At 42.7% G+C, this 21,244-nt stretch overlaps 1 protein-coding gene across 1 annotated transcript; it reads right to left on the minus strand.

Annotated features, from left to right (window-relative positions):
• Positions 1–17,660: 17,660 nt before the first annotated feature.
• On the minus strand, positions 17,661–20,220 carry LOC147460740 (uncharacterized). The gene is made up of 3 exons (XM_086503981.1): positions 20,120–20,220; positions 18,141–19,730; positions 17,661–18,059 (listed from the first exon to the last, which is right to left on the minus strand). Exons 1-2 carry the CDS (start codon positions 20,218–20,220, stop codon positions 19,043–19,045), a joined length of 789 nt encoding a protein of 262 aa, XP_086360107.1. The 3' UTR covers positions 17,661–18,059; positions 18,141–19,042.
• Between the last annotated feature and the right edge of the window lie 1,024 nt (positions 20,221–21,244).

A 21,244-nucleotide genomic window follows, 5' to 3' on the forward strand; every position in this document is an offset into this window, starting at 1 on the left:
GATTTGGACCTTCATGGAATCTTTCTCTCATCCACTCCAAATCAAGCACGACCATCAACACAAACAGGTGTTTCTTGTCCATTAGCATTGTCCCTTATCTTTTTGCATCCATGTTTGTCTGCTTTAATTGTGATTGGTAGCATAATATTCAACGCATTTGCTTAGTACCAAACATTAAATCAATGTAATTTTTTGTCATAATCACTTGTCTAGGTTTAAAAATCAAGCAGTCCAACTAAGCTAGTTTGACCAAGCTAGGTGTTAGAGATCTTCTCTTAATACCATGGGGAATGCCTTCCTAATAATCAATGGTTACTTAGGTTCTTAATCCGATTTAGGCAACATTGTGAAAAATGTACTAGGGCTTTCTAGTGGGCTTAGTCCTTATTGACCTTTAGCTTAAGTATTATAAAGGGAGTTTACTAGTGTGATGAGCCTGGGGAGGGTAACAGCGTTATATGACCCCCCAAAGTTACAAAATTAAAATGTTGAAAACGAACAAACAAAAAAAAACATCAAAGTGCCACAATGTAAAATCTTAAGCTGGAAGAGAAATCTCAGCTTGATTGGGTACTTCACTCACATGTATCGCCTATGGTACTAGAGCCCTAGAGGTTCCCAGTGTGGGCGCTTTTCCTTGAGAAGCAAAAAACCCAAGGCATACAAAATAAGCACACACATCAAAATTGAATCACTCTGAAAAGACTTTGGGGGGTCAAAGAAAAGGTAATCAGTCAGGCGATGATTTCATGAGAAATTCCTTTTTATCGTAGCTTAACTACAAGGTCTTCTAGGTATAGCCTCTAGTCAATCCTCGGATATGAAATACTTGGCTCTCGCGATTAAACAACTTAATTGACCAGAGAAAATTAAGAAGCTTACCCATGGTATTAATAGTCGATATTTAGTGTCTTTCGACCGTTGAATTAGCGACCCCGAACTTGTTTAGTTTTTTACCTTCCCAACTGTTTATGCGTTTGATTATATTGCAATTTAATGTTTATGGCTGACAAGTGGTTTAAAATTTTGTTACCAATCATATTGTCTTCCTACAACTGCATATGCTTTTTAATTGTATATGAGAATGAAATTACTATGCCAATGTTGTTTGATTTTGCAGTGACTGAAAAGGCTACGGACATTCATCTCAAATGCTCTTCCACCTCGACGAACGAGCTTCAACTCAATAGCTTCCGAGGACGGAATCTACATCAGGAAGGGGGGCATGTTAACCCTCACGGCTCACGGACACCCTATCACCTACGACGGACGTTGTATTATTTACTTGGTAGAGTCAGGTACCGGGCTTGTCGGTCCAATAGGAAAAGGGTAAGAGTGATCGCCGATGAGAGGCGCACTCTAACTGGAACATTCAAGGGATTAGTTGGCTAAGCATGGGCGCCCAAGTGTGAATGGGGCGAGCTCAGATAAAAGTCAACTAAACCTAAAATTCATTCATTCTCTCATGTTTGCAATTGAAGAGTGCTCTTGCTCCATCTCCATCTTCTTCTTCTTCATCTCCTTGTGTGTGTGTATGCGTGAGAGAGAGGGGGAGAGAGAGAGAGAGAGAGAGAGAGAGAGAGTGCGATCGAGCATTGCGGCGGCACGACGACGACGAGGCGGTTGAGCGCGGCGTAGCAGCATCTCCCTCTTCTTCGCGGCGAGGAATCCTCCACGACAGCAAGCGTAGAGCGGTGAGTGACACACCATCGCCATCTTTGAGCTTTCTAGTTTAGGCTTGTTGTGTGCTCGGAGCCATTTGTGGCTCGCACACAGTGTATCGGCAAGTTCCTTGCATTGACACGTGCGACATACGCGCACACTTAGCCAACTAATCCCTTGAATATTCCAGTTAGAGTGTGCCTCTCATCGGCGATCACTCTTACCCTTTTCCTATTGGACCGACAAGCCCGATACCTGACTCTACCAAATAAATAATACAACGTCCGTCTCGTAGGTGATAGGAATGTGCGTGAGGGTTAACGTATGGAAGCTTGGAAAAAGAGTTAAAGTGCTCAAAGCTTATGGCTTCCTCCCCTGATACAACAGAGGACAAAAACTTGAATATCTCCTAATCGGTGCAGAATTAGCCTCTCTGCGTGAGACGCAAAAATGCTCAAAACGTTGTTTTTCTTCTCCCCTCGTGACCCATTTTTACCAAATGACCGTTTTACAAAAAAATTTACAGACTAAGACTTTTTCGGCCTCCCTCATGCAGAGGTGTGAAGTTTTTCACACACTTTCCTTTTTACCACTGACCACATGTCTTCCTCTACCCAAGTTGCCTTGTATGTCCTAAGAGCCCTTTCACATGTAAAACCTTTTCTTCAAGCATGAACTCTCTATGCTTAGGCCTTCATAACCACATAAAGCATACTCTTTCTGGATCTCCTTGCTTGTTCTCGAGCCTTGGTCACTGCTCAATAAATGTGTGAGCTTCAAATAGACTTTTTCTGCTTCTCTTTGCTCTTTTTCCCATCATGGAAGCGGAGCCGCACGACGCCGTATGAATCCGGTCCTCAACTATTGTCATGTTCTCTAAACTCTCTCTCTTGCAAAAGTATTGTTCATGCCAAGTCAACTAAGTGCCATGTTTATGTTGCTACCATCAATTAAGTTCACCTGCTATGCTCACAAAGTAATCTCACAAAAGTGCTTCATCTAATTTCGTAATTCCGCTACTCTCAAAGTTCATAGGCCATTTCCATTACAAGGGAGCTGTCTGAAATGACTTCACCTGCAGAAATAAGTTGCTCATTGATATCCTTGACACCAACAAGGAAAGTGTCCATATCATCTTCCTCATGCATAATCTTCGACTCCAGCTCTTTACGCACCAAAGCAATTTTAGCCTCATTGCGACCTGCATAAAGACCAACCAAAATATCCCAAGCCTGTTTTGCAGATTTTGCTGAACGAATGTGAGGAAAAATGGTGCATCTCACAGACAACGCAATCAATGCATGAGCCTAACCAAGACATACATCAATGTCCTGCACAATATTCTAGACGCCCTTTGATACAAGAACATGTTGCATCATGTAAGCCCACATAGGGTAACTGTCCCATCCAATATGTCCTCACAGCAACAAACATCTTGAACACATCTGTGTTGTTGTCAGCCGTGGTAAATGTTGCACCTGATGTGAAAACTGTCCGAAAAGAGGAGAAACAAAGTGGGAACAACACGTGCTATATAGCAAACCGTAAAAGACTGTAAGGCACCTGTTATGCAAAAAACGACACCGACAAAAATTCTGCACAAAATGACAAAATAGCTTGTGCAGTACTGCCTGTAGTGGGAACGGAGGCCGAAATGAGCCTGGATCAGAAATTTGAGCAGACTAACCTCTACGAGCTTATTCGAAATATTTGTCGACCTACGAACGCTCACCAAACCTCACTGAAATCGGAGAAAGTGAGCAGGCATGTGCTGGAGCAGCTGACGACTAAGCCCGGGAGGATGCAACCTGCTCTGATACCAATTGTTGGAATTAGGGTTGCAGAGAAACGCACACAGCTTGGAGAAGACGAAGGAAGCTCAAGGCACACAATAGAGAGTGTGTTACTTAGTGTGCAATGGAAAGATAGATAGCCCTAGAGTGATGGGCGTATATACAATGCACGGGGGGGAAAACCTCCTAAAGAGGGGAAAAATGGCCCGGTGGTCCTAGTGTATTCACACAAATCACTACCACATGTATACGGTAACAACATACCCAACCAAGAATAACAACAAATCACTGAAATAAGTAGTAGGCCAGCCAAAGGAAGGCACCACCTAATAAAATCAACAACATCCCATCATAGTCAGAAGAGGATGACCCCAAGCCCGACTATTTCATCAAAACGAAGAGATACAACATTATCAAGAAGGTATAAGATCGGAGGACCTGCCACAAATCAAAGCAACATCAGCAAAACTAGGTTTACGTGAGTAATTTGCACCAAGTTAGTAATTAAGTTGAGATCATCACTTAGTCAGAAAAGCCAACATAAGGCCAGTATCCCCAAGGCCAAGAAGACAATGAACAGTAAGAGCAAGCCCACTAGTGGGCATATACTCGGCCGAGATACTCAGTAAAAAACAAATTCCAGTGTAAGAATCTACCAGATTATTCACCAAATGTAACCGTAACATCATAAAACTTAATGTATGTGCTCATAGTAGTAGGAAATTTCGATAGCAGGTGTGGAAAAGACTAGCCAAGTGCCATCAATCCTTACACACTGGATCAACATAAACAATAATAAGGCAAGAACCATTCGTGAGAAACCATTCCCCAAGGACCAGCAAAAACCAGTAAATAAATTACAGTACTAAACCTAAGTAGAGATCAATATGCAAACCCAAAACAACCAAAAAGTGAGTTAGAGCAGCTACCAAAAAAAACAAATACTCAACCAGATGGGTCAAATTGATGTTGCAAGCATGGACCAACTACACCAAGCTTTCAAAACCAAAATAATCAGCAAGCTCACAGTAATCAGCAGGCAGATTCAATGAATCCTAAGACAGTCAAGTATAAACAAAGCATAAACCCAAGAATACCTAGAAGTATCAAGGCCTCATGAATTATTCTTTCCAATTTTTTAAATCCAGGGTAAGTATAAATTGAGAAGGGCAAAAAGTGACACTCCAAGTGAGAACTATCATAGGCAAAACTTATCCCAACCAAAGCATAACCAGTGTAAGAGTAAGAGATCGACATCACCAGAGACCCAAACACATTTTGAAGTAAATATGTAAATAAAAAATAATCAGGCACTCAGTCGAGCCTCATGTGTTCTCAAAAAAATCCAAACCAACAAGCTCAGCAAGCTGGTCAGAGTCAAAGATGCCTTATCATTCAAAGGAAAGCCTTATTAGTCAAAGAGCCAATTATCTTTTGAACTTTATGTTCTTTTGTGTATAAGTATTATGTTAATACAGCACACACACACACACCCACACACAATCAGTGAATCATGAGTAGGGAGTTGTGTGTGGCACTTGGGGCTTGGGATTGTAAGTTGGGGAGTCCGACATTGTGTTGAAAATCAATCTAAATCAACAATTGAAGGCAATGAGGTGCTCATGAGCATCGCAATTGAGTACCTTTTGGGCAAAGCATTGAGCAGGATCATGCAACCCCCAAATTGAAGCAGCTTTGGCCATGAAAGCAATTTACTGTTGCGCTGGAATTAAAGGGAGGGTCGAGCAACAAAAGTCTTTGTATGGTGTGATGTACTCTGTGTGTGTGTCTCTGTGTAATTGACAGTCTTCAAATTTTGACAGAGAATTTTTTTTAAAAAAAATTTGTGTATAAAGGTGCATAAAAATCTCAGCGCGCGCACACGCACGCACACACACACACACACACACACACACATAGAGAGAGAGAGAGAGAGAGAGAGAGAGAGAGAGAGAGTATGCTTTGGGTACATAGCTCAGTCTCAACATCCGCATTCCTACGAGGACGAGCATTTCGCGAGGACGATTGGGTGACATCGACTTCTTCGTCTACAATACGTAAGTTTACACGGGGACTTTTAAGCCCACATATACCCCGTTCCTCTAGGTTTTCAGACACGCATAGGTACAACGCCTTCACAAGGTTTGTTATGGTTTAAAAGGACGTCATGTTGGCTCTAATGGAACGTGAGCTCATGGATCCCCTCTAAATGCAAGACATATGAAGGACTCAGGAGTACTCCTTGTAAGGGGGAACAGTGATGCTCTAATTCCCACTAATGCCTTTTAGTACTTTGTTGGAATTTCAATGAATGAGCATAGCGTCTTGTATAGCAGTAGACTTGACACTTGTAAGTTTCTACCATGCCAATTGATTGACAATATAAGTGATAGTAGTAAATAGTTGATTGACAATCAGCTACCAAGTCGCTACCAAGTTAATTTTGGGTAGTCAATGTAACAAGCACATTGCAAATTACACATCATATGTGATGGTGATAATTGTACAAGACTTGTGAATGACAACTACAAGTGATCACAGGTGAGTTGCAAGTTGAAAACCGTTGATGTGAGAAGTTGAAAGAACAACTCCCTTTGAACAAAAGCTTAGAGCCATGTCTTGCCCAGCAGTTGGGGGGGGCTCGTTGCTCTACAGGCATTGAGAATAGTGGTCCTTCATGGTGCTTGTAGTATTTAGAGAGGTTCGACCAATGATTGAAGCTACTACAAGTAGGCATCTTTGAAGGAGATTTTACAGTGCATAGCCTTGCCAACGGGCTGTTGCAGGTTTTAGGAGCTCCTTCGTGATGTTCGCATTGATTCAAGATGAGGGAATAGTATGTAGACTTCCTGCAACCGGTTAACCAGTGCACACAAAGATGATTCGTTTATTTTTTTTAAGTGTGTGTGATGCCATTAAGTGGCTGCAACACATGACTCCCACACCCTTCCCCAACCCCCACTACTGTTGGACGGGACGAGGCTCTTAGAGCATGTTTGCACAAAAAGCTCAACATTGTTTTGCTTACCTCAGCGAGCGAGTGTTGTCTTTTTCTTCAGGCTAAAAAGCTTTGCCCAAGTTTGTTGACATCTTTGTGCAAAGACTGCCTTTCAAGCTCAACTTTGCCATTTTTGGTAGAGTTGCCTCGAGGAGAGCTTCATTTCAAAGAACAGACGAGCCTCAAAAATCTCTTGTAGCCTTTGTTGGGGAAAAAAAGCCAAACAGGTTGACGATAGCAGAACTCCGCCTCCTTCAATGTACGAATCCTACGTTACATGTGAGAACATCCCCCAATATAAAAAGGAAAGAAAAGAGTATCCTTCCAAAAATGCTAATGGGTGTCTGACCAAAGGCCATTTAAGTCAAACATATATGTCAACAAAAGGAGCAGCAAAATGACAGTCTTTTGGAGGCTTCATTTTCAAATCCCTGACCAGTCGTTACTTTCTTCTCCTGCATTCCCATTCCCATACTCCAAAATCACATGCACTCTTTTAACATTGTAGTCGTCATCCTCGTCACTATATGGCAAGGCTCTAGCCAGGGGGGATCTAAGGTCCAAATTTGGCAGCGCGAGGCGGCTTTAATCTCGGCCGTCGGATCATGTAGTGAACCGAGGGTGAACTCGGGGCAAAAATGGCGCCCCAAGTTCACTCCTAGTTCACCCCCCCTAGTTCACCCGCTTCGCGGGGTGTGGGTCGAACCTGGGACGTCTCGGTTGCCACACGAATGCCCGACCACCACGCTAGCGCGCGTCACTGTCCACGTTGGCAAGGCACATGATCATATCCTAGTTTAAGCACCCCCAGTTCACCCACCCCTAGCTTACCCGCCCTTAGTTCACCGTTAGTTCACCCTCAGTTCACCCCGAGTTTACCCACCCCTAGTTCACCCTGTGATCCGACGGCAGAGATTTAAGCCGCCTTGGCCCCCAAATTTGGGCCCTAGGATCCCCTCTGACCCAAAACCGTGCCATATAGTGACGAGGGTCATCATAACAACTTATGAAAAGAATGCACAAGCTCAAGTTCCCATACTTCTTTTGTTGGATAGTTTCTCGTGCTTCCCGTGGCAAAGAGTTCAGGATGATGTGAGTTTTATGTAGCACAATGAAACTAAGAGGGGACCTCCATGGGAGGCGATAATCGTAAGACACGACACATCATGGGATTGATTTGCTTGAAATTCTCTCATGGACACACAAAAAGAAGGTGTGGGACGTCGTGGGTAATGCTAACTTTACCTCTTTGAGTTAAAGTTATTTGAAGATGGGGGTAATTAAGAAACAGTTACCTCCTCCCGTGGAGGCCCCTTCTAAACCATTTTGAGAGTGCAGTGCCACTTCGGATGGTTTTTCGACCTTAATAAGTCCATCCTTCAATTTCTCCATGGTGGAAGATAGGGGATAGAGTTAGAGTTCAATGGGATGAATGAGGCTTGCTTTTGACAGTACACCTATTTGCATTTGGGCGTAAGGTCAAATGAACGGCAAAAATGTTGGCATTAAAAAAACCCTATTTCAAATTGAAATGTCGAATCTTTTATAAGCAACCACCTTTGAGACGACTCACAGTTTAAAAGGAAATTTCTAATTCCACCAAAATTAGCACTTGCAGAAGACAAGAGGCAAGGCACAAAAATGTGTAAGATGGCAAAAATGTGTAAAGGAAATTTCTAATTCCACCAAAATTAGCACTTCAGAAGACAAGAGGCAACGCACAAAAACGTGTAAGATGGCAAAAATGGAGGATTGTTATGCCTAGGATCTATCAAGCCTCTAGATTCATTACGATGGAAGCTGTGGCTTGATTTGGTGATTTGGGCTAACCCACCCCTTATCTGTGGGTTCCTTGTATCTTTTTTTTGCATATGTTAATCAATTTCTACTTTCCACAAAAAAAAAAGCACTGCAATCAATTAGAGAGGCTTAGTTTGAGGATGTCGATTGGCAACGTCATGAAAGTTCTTATTTTGTCTAGTTGATGTTTGGGTATATGTGTGGGGTAAACTATGGCTCTATTTACACAAGGCTACGGAAGTCAAAAAAAATTAAGAGGCGTGTTTTTTAAAGAAAAATATTTGTTCAGAGACAGAGAGAGAACAAATTCCTCCGAGCACAACAAAGATAACGATAATGTTTCCACTCGGGAACACTAGTTTGTTGCTCATTTGTAGACAAGAAAGTAGATCTTGCCAACTTGGATGTCACAAGGTGGGTTCTCTCTCTAGCTTGGAAGCATTTTATCCATGTACTATATACCCTCTTCTCTAGAAAAGAACGTATATATGTTATCTCTATACTCTGTGCCACCTTATCCATTTTCACCTTTGTCACTATTATCTATTTATAAATGTGTTATGTAAGATTCACACAGAAAATTTCAACCCCAACCTTAGTATCGTGGTTTCATGATGCGTATGGTAGGTTTCGCATGCTATCAAGGTTGCATTTTTCTTACATCAGTTGCAACTTGTTGTTTTCCGAAATAATTACGCTCATCGAGCAAACTTTGTCGAAATGATTGGTCTTCTTGGGTTGACTTGCAAAGTTCCCGAACAGCGTTTTTGTAAACAAAAAGAAACTTGGACAATTGAAAGACATGGACTTTTTTTTGAAACATTATTGGTTTCTTTGGAAAATCAAAACTACACAGTGTCTTCAAATTGTAAATTTGTATTTCTTTTTTCCTAAACCACTAGTAAAGCGGTGCCGCCTCTGTCGGGCGGCATGGCCCCTCTTTCCCTCACTTTCCCCCACCCCACCCCACTCCACCCCCCTCCCCGCCTTCCAAGATCCCAGCCCACATCAAAGATATATAAAATAAGATTCCATTGCATGCAGTTAAAGTATGGAAACCAGTAAAATTACACAGTTGTGCTCATAAAGCTTGTCTTTCATAGGCATAGGGCTGCTACCAAAGCACTCCCAATAGCCTAGGTAACCCTACCCTTAGTCTCCACCTCATCCGGACCTCATTGCATGCTCACCTACCACCCGCATCTTCTCCCTCATGGGTGATCCTATCTCTTTCTCATCCTTCACCTTCAACTCGTGCATATTTTGCCTCTCCACTCATACTTTATCCTCTCTCTCTCTCTCTCTCTCTCTCTCTCTCTCTCTCTCTCTCTCTCTCTCTCTCTCTCTCTCTCTCTCTCTCTCTCTCTCTCTCTCTCTGCAGCTAGCGTAGCCCCATGCAGGCTTCTGCAGCTTTCTCCTCCTCCCCCTGCGCAGTGCGAAGAACTCCTCCTCCCCATAGTTTCTCTTGTGGCACCAGCTTCTACTCTAACAAAATAGAGGTGTGTTGTATGCAACCCACAACATGAGGTCTCAGTTAAGCTCTCACTTAACTGAGAGCTTTCCATCCGTATAGTTGTGGATAGAAATAGGCGACCACCATGGGCATGGTATGTAGGTGTGTGCAGATGAATAGCCTCTTTCTTCTCTAGCAAGAGTTCAGCAACTTTGGAACTTTTGGCTTGAAACCTGCCTTAGACATATATTGTCTTGCAATGCCTTGTTTTGGATGTCTGCATGTGATTTTGGTTGTAGCCCATGGAAATAGAGGTGCATCCACAGCTTGAGGTGTCCATCTACAACTCGAGGCTGCAAGAGAGAGCAGGTGTTGACGGCGTTGTCAGCAGACCAAGGCTCTTTGCCAGCTCGATCATGTGCGATGGTGCGCTGCTAGAGGCCATCCAAATGCGCCTAGCTGTTTGCCATGTCTGGGAGCAAATGAAGGGATGGATGCTTGTTCTCCCTCATTTACATGCTAAGTCCTTTGAACTCGATCTTCTTCTGCCACATAGAGAGTGTGTGTTTACTCGTTTACCAACTAAGTCTTATGGAGTGGGTCTTCTTTTGCCATGTGGAAAGCTTAAAGCAATGTTCAAGAAAAATCAATTTCACAAACATACAAATTTCCATTTATGGTAGGTTCAAAGAGGAATTTTTTTCAAAATGGCCGGCATTTTTAGCAATTTAAATATATTTTCTCAAATTTTCCTAGCTGAATTTCCCCTTTTTCCTCTCCCTTCAATCGGTTGTTTTGATTTTTTCATCCGGCGCAAGGCTTAGCTGAGGCGGTCTGAATATAGGTGTGAATGAAGTCTCATCATACTTTAAAGGGTGAATGTCTCGAGGTCTTCCTGAGATGCCGAATTACCTCGCTAATTATGGTCACGCCCATCGCCACCTCTACCAACTCAGCAATACCCTCGTACTCGAGTCCTGGGTGTAGGTGAGAGGTCCTATTTCAACAGCCATTCACAGAATCTCATGGCCTCAACTCGAGCATGCCCTGCCAAAATTTATTGAGTTGCAGTAGCCATTAGGAAAATTTGGAGGTCATTTAGAGGGCCATATGAAAGAGAGAGAAAATAGAGCGCGTCCAATGAGCTTCAGGGCTACGTTACGTAGGAAAATACGTGGAAAAGAAATAGGAAAATACTTTAAAAACTTTCACGAATCTAGGATTGTGGCATTGTAACTTCTTTGCTTTTACCGAGCTGTTAGGTGCATGCGTGGTCCCATTGCTGATATTCTCTTATGGTCATTAACGTACTGGAGGGTGGCCATTAAGCCGGCACAAGATATTGGAATTGTAAAACACTTTCCCTCCATTAGGATACTTTCAAAGTGAATCTCCCTCCACTAAAGCTTTTCTCTCAGAGCTATGGCTTCCACGTCTTCCCGCCTAAGAAGCTCTAGGTGTTTATGGTCTCTCACACCAACTAGCAACACCTACACTTTGCCTAGAAGGCCAAGTAGTAGCATAACATCAATTACAATATCAACTCCAATAAGTGAAAAGAACCAATGGGTTGGACAAAGGATAAGCAAAGGTTCATGGGTCCTAATGCAACCAAGATGAGCCAAGAGGTCTAGTGCTATCAATGTTTACCGCTCAGCATGGAAGGCCAAAGTGTTGGATTTCAAAGTTGAAATCGGCAAAAGATCTGTAAAGGAAGTTCTTGTTCAGCATGTATTTACCCATCCAGACGTGATAGAAAACAGTGGAAATGTGTCAGATATACATCAACCACGTTGCAATTGTAAGTTTCTTCACATCTCAACTGCATTTGATTTGTCATTTCACTTATTGATACTCTCAGTTTAACTTTTGTTATATATTTTGCAACGTTTATCCCTCTTCTTATGAGCAATGGCTCCATTCTTCACATCTCAACTACATTATGTTTGTCATTTTCACTTATTGATACTCTTAGTTTAACTCTTGTTATATATTTTACAGATGTTTATCCCTCTTCTTATAAGCAATGGGAGCCTGTGGAGTGCATAATAGGCCTCTTCCTTGTCATTCATGCCCACATTGGTTCTCTACAGTATTCAGGGAGAACCAGCAAAAGCCTGGCTGATGAAGGAATATTTTTCTATGACCACTTCTACCAACTCTGCCCAGGGAATAAGAATGGCATGTTGGTGAAAGTGCCTCTACCAACCGACTGAACATTGTGGACTGGCCAGTTCCTAAGGGAACAATGGTGGAGGCAATGCAAAGTAAGCTCTACAAGGATATACAGAGGTCTCTACGTAGCTCTATTCCCACCAAACTGGTTAGAATTGCAAACTTTTGTCCTGTTGCACTGTTCATAGAGTTGTTTCATAACTACAATATACGTGTTATGAAAACTATGTTCATGTGCAAGTCATTTCAGCAGTCATCCTGTGGCAAACTTCTTGACAGAGGATGGTATGTAAAGGAAGAGATTGGCATACGATGTGAGGTTGCGCTTGACACTTTAGTTGTCAAGTACATGATTGCAAGCCAATCACTGTTAGTCTCCTTTTGGTATATGCGATCACAAATGCTCAGAGGTAAGTACATTTCTATGGACCAGGTTTCTGCAGGTTTGGAAGACAATCCTGCTGTGGATGTGGAAGTGTTTGATAAAGAGCATGGCCTAATGTTGGTGGTTACAATAAGGGAGCTATGCAGTCTTCTGCAGTTGCGGCACGACATAATTGAAGAGTCAATGGACAGGGACCTTTCAGATTTTTCCTTTTTCCTAGCTGGCCGTAAGCTGATGCGGCATAGGGAGAAAGATATTTTGTGCAAAGAGTTGGATGGTCGGGTTGAAATAGTGTCAATGTAACAGAGATTCTTGTGAACCCAAGTATATACAAGTGACTTTCAATACATGAAGTTTTTTTGAGCTCATTTGTCAATTGTGGTCTGTGAATATAAGTGTTCTTGAAATAGATTTCTTTAGCCATTGCCACATCTCTCTCTCTCTCTCTCTCTCTCTCTCTCTCTCTCTCTCTCTCTCTCTCTCAATGTAAGGCAACACAAAGACATGATAGAAGAGTCATCTTAATTCATTAGAAAGTACAAACTCGTCCGTGAACAATGGACTGAGATACAATTTCTGTAAGTATGGAATCAAAGTGTCTTCAAGGTAAAAATCAAAGGTATGCCCTTCAAAAGAGGGTGGTGAGATAGTTGTTCCTGGTGGATTTAGGTCTCCTTTTTCAGGAGTATCATCAATCAGTAGTGTATTATTTGCATCAAAGGGTACATCGATTTGGCTGAACGATTTGTACAAAAGATGTAAGTTGGGTTTTTTAGGGTGGTAGTGGGCCTCGATGGTAACGTATCTTCTCTGATCATAAAAAAAGGCAAAATCTCCCGTATGAACACCGGTTACAACGCAAACTATTCTAACTAGTGGCAATAAGTTTTGCGGTTGCACTGAAGACCATACGGCAACTCTGAAGCGCGGAAGAAGAAACTGAATAAATTCTTTTGTTCGTGGACGAACCACAACTCGATGAGTACCCATCCGAAATGTTTGGAAATCCTCGTAGGTGTCTGTTATACCCAGAGGCAGGCACATCAACAGCAATCCATTGATGTCCAAGATAATCAACATCTGCAAAAGTTGACAAGTACATTTAAGTAGTTAGAAGCTAAAAATATTTTTCCATACTTGAATAGACATTACCGGAACAACCGTATCTACAGGTAGCAAGGGTCCATACTGGGTCTCTATAGTGTTGTTGTCGTTGTTGCTATCCTCTGCTTTTTCTTCGTCATCGTAGTCATTGTTCTCATCTTCATCAAGGGTCCTCCCCATGGCTCTTTGTGCCTCATTAGTTCGCTTGTCTTCCATGGTTTCCTCCAAGGTCTTTTCTTCACCCTCCATTGGCCGGCTTGCCTCATCCATATCCTTTTCGGGCTCCTCCATTGGCCGGATTGCCTCATCCATAGGCCTGCTTTCCTCATCCATGCTTGCGTCATGCAAAGGCCCGATTGCCTCATCCAGGGTCGCATCCATGGGCTTTTGAGGCTCCTCCTGAGAATGGCTTGCCTCGTCCAGGGGCTTTTGGGGCTCCTTCTGAGACTGGCTTGCCTCATCCAGGGTTTCCTCCATGGGCTTTTTTGGCTCCTCCATTGGCCTACTTGCCTCTTTCATTGTCTCCTCCATAAGCCCCTCTACCTTGCATATCCTCGTTTGGCCTTTCGGCATCCTCAACCCTTTCATCTTTGGCTGGTATGACCCCCTTTGCCCATTGTGGTTCCACTGTGTCTGATGCAGGGGCTTGTGGTGGTGGCTCATCACGTATTGTCATATCGATTGTGCGGTCGTCCAAGCAGCTATCTTCAACTTCTCTGTGGTTCGACATAGTGAGTGGGTGTTGTATTAGAGTTGCTCGATATCTTTGCAAATAATCATATGTGTAGTTCTCCACAGCACTCTGCAAAATTGAAAGACCACATAGTGAGAAGTCTTGTATAAAGAAAACTCAATGCATTGCCAAATGGTTACCTTAGTCATGAAAGGTTGTAATGCAAAGTAGATTTGTAGGACATATTCTGCATGGAGAAGACATCTCCATCCGCAATAAGTTGCATCGGTTTGATTTGGTACATGCACATCTTTGATTGGGGCCTTGTATAGTTCGTACCTTCCACATAGCTTGCCATAAGCAAGCAATAATCTCTTTACACAACTACATAAAAGAGTATCAGGATGTTAGCTTGAGGCTTTCAAATTTAGATGAATATCCATAAGAAACACTTTCTGATACATAACACTTACAGCCTAATTTCAGGGTGGGTTCCTTTTAGTGAATTGAACACCCACACTGCTGGCTGGTCAACATCAAGGCATATGAGACTCCAGTGATGGTTTTTCTCATAAGGAAAGATGATGACGGTTACTTCCAGCATAGCACAATGGGAAAGCCAACTTTAGAATGTGCCAGATGGAGCGTTCTTCTCTCTAATAATCACAGACATTTGTGGATCAACAAGAAACACCTCCGTGTGGGTGTGCGGTGGAAGTTGACTTTTGATCAAACTGCAAGGAGTGTACCTGATTTAGTACACCTATCATTTGAGTTTTCAAAGTTAGCAAAATATTAAAACTTACTTAAGACAAATGTAGAGAATTGAATCTATTATCTGAGCATCTGGATCCAACAATATATTAACATCCACTGTATCCAGAGCCAGCTTTTTGGCTCCATCTATAAATGGTATCTCTGCAAGCAAACCATCCTTCATTGAAAGTAGAGTATCTTTGTTGCTGGCATCTATGGAGCGGGTCACATTGCATTCTCTTTGCCTATGGGACTCCACTGCTGCTTTCGTTTTCTCCTTGTGTTCTGCTTGCCTTATGTCTTTTGTTTGGCGAGCAGCCGTCTCTACCCTTGCCCTTGTATTAACATCATGTGTGACATCTACAACTGTGACTTGTGGCAATAGTTCAGGGGGGTATAGAAAAATTTCCCTCATTTTCTTATCCCTGCAGTCATTGGGTACCAGGAGTTTGTCATACCTCCACCTTACCCTTTTTAGTGTCTCGCTATCTTTGTCCATTACAGTCACCCTGTGGGCATGGGCTGCTACAATGGTCATGTCACTGAAGTATTCAAGCAGGAAGTCCTCTGCTGCTTCTTGTAGAGCCATCAGTGCAACCACTTTCCACCTTTTAGTGCCCCAGGTCGCTTCCTCACAAATGGACCTCACCATCCTCTGGAAGGGCAGCTTTGGTATGCACAAATCAACACATTTCTGCGCCTTCCTGATTTCTCTTCAAAGTCCCATGCAGCTCTGTAACTTCTTCATCCTTGGACCTTTCAAAATCTTACTTCGTTTTCCAGGTCTCTTCTTTGGGGTTGCAGATCTGCTACCTGCCTTAGCTGCTAACCCTGGTCCCTTGCCCCCCTTTCTTGCAGTGGCCTTTGTTCTAGCCATCCCACTATATACAAATAGAAGAGTGTCTCTCTCTCTCTCTCTCTCTCTCTCTCTCTCTCTCTCTCTCTCTCTCTCTCTCTCCGTCTCTCTGTCCCCAAAACTCTCGCTGTCTCTCACCAAAACTTCTCTCATCACTAACGGCGCGCGTGAAAGAATTTTATGACGATAAAATACGTCTCTGCGTGCCGTTAGTGAAAAGGGGGGAGAGAGAGAGAGAGAGAGAGAGAGAGAGAGAGAGAGAGAGAGAGAGAGAGAGAGCTCTCTCTCTCTCTCTCTCTCTCTCTCTCTCTCTCTCTCTCTCTCTCTCTCCCCCCTGTCTCCAGTTATTTCTCCCTCTCTCTATAACACACACACACACAAACTCTCTCTCTCTCTCTATCTCTCTCTCTCTCCAAAGCAGATCAAAACACGCACACTCTCCCTCTCTCTCACTCATTCTCTCTGCCTCTCCACAATACTAAAGGCGCGCATAGAGACATCCAAAGAGTAGTTGGCTGTCTCCGCGCGCCTTTAGTACACACACACACACACACACACACACACACACACACACACACACACACACACACACACACACACACACACACACAGAGAGAGAGAGAGAGAGAGAGAGAGAGAGAGAGAGAGAGAGAGAGAGTTTTTGTGTGTGTGTGTGTGTGTGTGTTTGAGATATGGAAATTTCCTGTGAACAAAGAGAGAGAGAGAGAGAGAGAGAGAGAGAGAGAGAGAGAGAGAGAGAGAGAGAGAGAGAGAGAGAGAGAGAGAGAGAGAGTGATAGAGAGAGAGAGAGAGACAGGGAGACCTTTGAGAGAGAGAGACAGAGGGCCAAACCTTGGTTTTCGTTGTCACAGAGAGACTATCTGGTTGACTCTGCTATGTCTCAGTCTGTCTCTCTTTCTCCTTCTCTCTGTTGTCGCAGACGCACTCTCTGTTTTTGCAGACTCTCACTCTTTCACTCTCTCTCACTCTCACTCTCTCACTCTCTCTGTTGCTCTGTCTCTCATGCTCTTTCACTCTCTCGGTCTCTCTCTTTCTCTCTCATACTTTTTAGGTTTCGCGCCGCATTAAATGACCAAACCCACGGTCGGGTACTGATTGAGATCCGCAAAGATACTATTTTTATGTCACACGTGGGGCGCCGCCGAGTGTTAACGGTAACACGTCTCTAGAGGGAGAGAGAAAGAGGGAGAAAGAGAGCGAGAGAGAGAGAGAGAGAGAGAGAGAGAGAGAGAGAGAGAGAGAGAGAGAGAGAGAGAGAGAGAGAGAGAGAGAGAGAGAGAGAGAGAGAGAGAGAAATAGAAAGAGAGAGAGACACATAGAGAGAGAGAGAGAGAATCATAGAAAGAGAGACAGGTAGAGTGAAAACGCAAAAATTGAGAGAGAGAGAGAGAGAGAGAGAGAGAGAGAGAGAGAGAGAGAGGCAGGAAAACCTCTTTTTGCAGGATGAGAGCTTCATGGTAACTGTGTGTGTGTGTGTGTGTGTGTCACTTACTCAGACATGATATGTGCAGTCTTGGATTGCTGACAAGGATGACTTCCTTCGACGGCGGACTTGAGAGTATCATGGAAGGGATGCGGCCCTAGCATAGTACCTTTCGAAGCTTTGCGAGGTGCCGATAATAGTTTTTCACAATGGAATGTCACAAGAGGGTACAATAGCAACTTACACATTAAAGACACTATCACGCTTCTTGGGTGGACCCGTGCTGCCCAAAAGTGCAGATAAAGTCATTCTTGTGGACAAAGTGTTTGCCAAAGATTGTTTTGGTTATTGCCCGGGCTGTACAGGTGGTCGGGCGGCGTATTACTACACTTACACATCAATGGCACTAGCTCTTGGCAGACAAAACCCGGATGAACTGTTAGAGTATGGCAAACATCTCATGATTCGTTACAAGGGTGATGTGCCAAAAAACAAAATTGAACCGTCAAAATCTTGATACACTTCAAGTAGCAATTGTATTAAGAGCATGTATTACAGAAATATTGAAATTTTGTACAATGTTATCCACTGAGAGTATCTTTCTCCACTTGTGGTTCACGTACACCATTGTCTCTCTCCACCTTCGTTGAACTTCACGAGCACTGGAGTTGTTGTATGCCATTGATCTTTAATTTTTATTTTGTTGTAAATGTCTGATGGCTTGTGCTGTTGCTGAAGAGGCCAAGACTTCTTTTGCCTGCATTCGATGAATGATTCTACGATAGAACCATTCAAATAGTTCTCTCAAATTGTTAGCCTTGATTCGAGAGCCGCCATGTCGTGTGTGCCTGAAATAGGCATTTCTGGCCATGTAATGAGACTTTTCCACCCCTTGGGTATTCCATATGGCCGGGTTCCCATACTTTTGTATAAAATATGGTAAATGATTGAAAATATGTGCTGGATATGAAAACAAATTACTTAGAATGTTTTACACTCACATAGTTACACATAAAAGAGAATTAGAATACACAATAATACCATGTAGTGAGTAATCTAGGTGTCTATCCATGCTGTCTTGAATGATTTCTTGAGAAGGTTGAGATTCTCCTTGAACTTGTTCATATCACCTTGTGACCAGTCATCTTTGTCGCACATCCAAAATAGCATGTCTATCGATCGCCAAACCTCAGCCTTCGCGTTACGAGTAGTTGGTTCTTGATCTTTGACTGCAATATGTAGCTTTTTCCAGCTCTGATACTCTACCTTGCTAACATAAGATGTGTTATATATTCTTCCATGCTTTATTAGCTTCGGATCTCGTATTCCTAGGGGTTTAGATAAAAACCTCCGTGCCTTCACCCCAACGATGGATGGTTTGCATGGGACATCCTTCTCAGCAGTTGATCTCTTTTCATCCCGCTGGATTTTCACATTGCCACCATGAAGCCCCATATCTGACAATACCAATTCTAAGCACTACAGGGCCATCTGTCGCTCTGCTGAGTTCTTGATTTTCCAAGCAAACCCGATATATAAGTAGACCAATTTTTCCACAATTCTACAAAGGGCATGCATTGTACAGATGTGGACATTCACAAGTGGTATTTTCAAAACCGGTTGAAAAGCAGGGTCCTCAATGTGACGTGTTGGAGCTTTTCTCCACCACTTTGGGTCCATGACATTTGCAGGCTCCATGGAGAACAAACACGGCGACTTTGCCATTGCACCCATTCCATAATTATACATGCACTTTAATGTTTTGAGGTGAACTTGAAAGTCTCCCCTTCCATCTAGACGTAGTACCTCTCCTTGGTTAGTCTGTCGATCAATCACCTCTAGAACATTAGTTTGATGGAACACCCAATATAGAATGTCATGATCTTCTTTCTTTACCTGCAACACAAAATAAATGAGTCTTAAGTAGACGTGAACATTTGAGCTCAGATGAGAATCTCGCTTACCTCAAAAGCACCAAGCCACCATATGTTAGATTCTGATTGAACACTGAAATACAAAGGATCATCAGTGGGACACTTTGAGAGGGTTCTATTCATTAAAGTAATAGTAACACGCTCTAGCTTCTTGTCTTTAACAAGCTCACACTCATCCAGTTTCAACACAAAATGTAATACCCCTCGTGACTCTTCAAATGTGATGTTGTAAAACTCCACCATTCTCTTCTGCAACATCTGCAGGTCCATAAAAATATTATTGAACTCATCATATGCTATGTTTGCTCCACGGCCACTGTAAGTTGCTTTAATATGAAACGGCTGTCCAAGATATTCTCCCTGTGCGTCGTTAAGTTGAAGCCTCTCTTTCCAAACACTTGAGGCTGATGGTAAAAGTTTGGACTTTATTCCCTTCTTAACAAAGATGGACGAGACAGATTTCTGTATAGCCGAATATCCTCTTTTTCTTACACCAAGTGAATCAAGTGTGTCTTGTATCTCTTTTGTAGGCACTGAGTTCTCTGAAATAAAGCGGTCCACTACATTTCGCTGTAGGACCTTAAACTTCTTGTCATGTACTATATCTGCTGCAAGGCTTCTACTTATAAGTGGCTTCAATCTCTTTCCGATATTGGCTTTGGGGTCAATGTTTTCCTTGTCAGGATAGATTGAATCTCTACATGAAGACAATGCATAAGTAAATAACAGAAAATTTACTTAACTAACACTATTTAGACACATGACAACAATGCATAACTAGAAAACCAAAAAATTTACTTAACTAAGACTATTTAGTCAACCAAGAAGCAACACCTTAATGCTCGGATTCTTTTCTTAAGACCTCCTGATGCAACCTGCAATGTTTCAAGATTGCGCAATTTCTTCTTTCATATACGACCACCCAAGATGGTGTCCTTCATTTGACAACTTCGTACCTTTCCTTTCAGTTCCTGTATCTCTGTTTTGTGTTGCAAAATGGTAACCTGATCTGTAGAATGCAAATGTGAAAGACGAACAATCTCACATTGTTGAGCTTGGAGAATGCCCTTACAAGTTTCAGCTTGCCTTGTAAGAGGTTTACAATAACCTAGAAGGCCGTTTTTTCCATCACCAGCAAAGGTCAATAAGCTTGTAGGATTGACAAATGCTGGAAACACATTAGTCATTGGATTCTTAGGATAGAGAGAGCCTCTCATCCAGATATCTATGTGTTTAGCTCCCTTAGCTCTGAGTGTGTCTATGGATGCGGGAGGTATATGTGTGTTTGTTTTACTCCGCTTAATCAATGGTTGGTACTCGTTGTCCAAATCAATGTGAAGGTGATATTTGGCTCGTTTCTACGTAACATTTGTGCCATTTGAGGAGTGTGCCATTAGCCAAAGGTGCAGGTTTAATGAAAAGTGCGTAGTTACTGCGGCTTCATTCCTCCATGTTAGCCTCGTTCCCTCCATGTTGACGAGGTTCATTCAATGCAATTGAAAAGAAGATTATCCCTCAATCATTACAGACGAATGTTCAGAAGGGTAAAGAATCTACTAAAAGTACACTTTTTGAACTTTTACCATGACAGACCCGCCTCTATTATTCGTCACATTTTCTAGAGAGAGAGTGCCAAAAATACATTTTCTTAGAAGGCCCTCCAAATGACCTCTGAAATTTCCTAATGCATTTACGATGGGCAACATCATGATGTACTCATAGCAACCATCAAGAGTACGAATCCTACGCTTTGCTTTTTTGCTTTGTAGGTCAAACTCAAAGGTTGCTCAATGCTCATGCAGCTGGTCATCCTTAGCCTCACAGGCTATCTCTAATTTTTTGCAAACCAGCCTCTTTTTCTTAGTAGATGAGTGCGGGACAAACTCGGCCATCAATTCATGTCGACTCTGGCTCTCTCTCTCTCTCTCTCTCTCTCTCTCACACACACACACACACACACACACACACACACACACACACACACACACACACACACACACACACACACACAATTTCCCTGGCCGTTTTAAAGAAGGCGTCCAAGCTTGCTCTTTACTGAGACAGGTAACTCGTGCCTTCTCTAAAATTTAGTCTTGGCAAACTCAAGGAAAGGAAATTTGTATGTTTGGGAAAATCGAACACTGGGTGTCTCTCTCTCTCTCTTGCTTTCATAAATAGGCAGACTCTCTCTCTCTCTCTCTCTCTCTCTCT

The sequence above is a fragment of the Adiantum capillus-veneris genome, chromosome 3 (assembly GCF_014529385.1).
Source record: "Adiantum capillus-veneris isolate H3 chromosome 3, ASM1452938v2, whole genome shotgun sequence".
Lineage (NCBI taxonomy): Eukaryota > Viridiplantae > Streptophyta > Polypodiopsida > Polypodiales > Pteridaceae > Adiantum > Adiantum capillus-veneris.

Coding starts and splice junctions, on each gene's coding strand:
- LOC147460740 (XM_086503981.1), bottom strand. CDS start 20,220: ATGACTAATGTGTTTCCAGCATTTGTCAATCCTACAAGCTTATTGACC. Junction 19,731..20,119: donor TATTGTAAACCTCTTACAAG/GCAAGCTGAAAC, acceptor GTCTTCATGTAG/AGATTCAATCTATCCTGACA.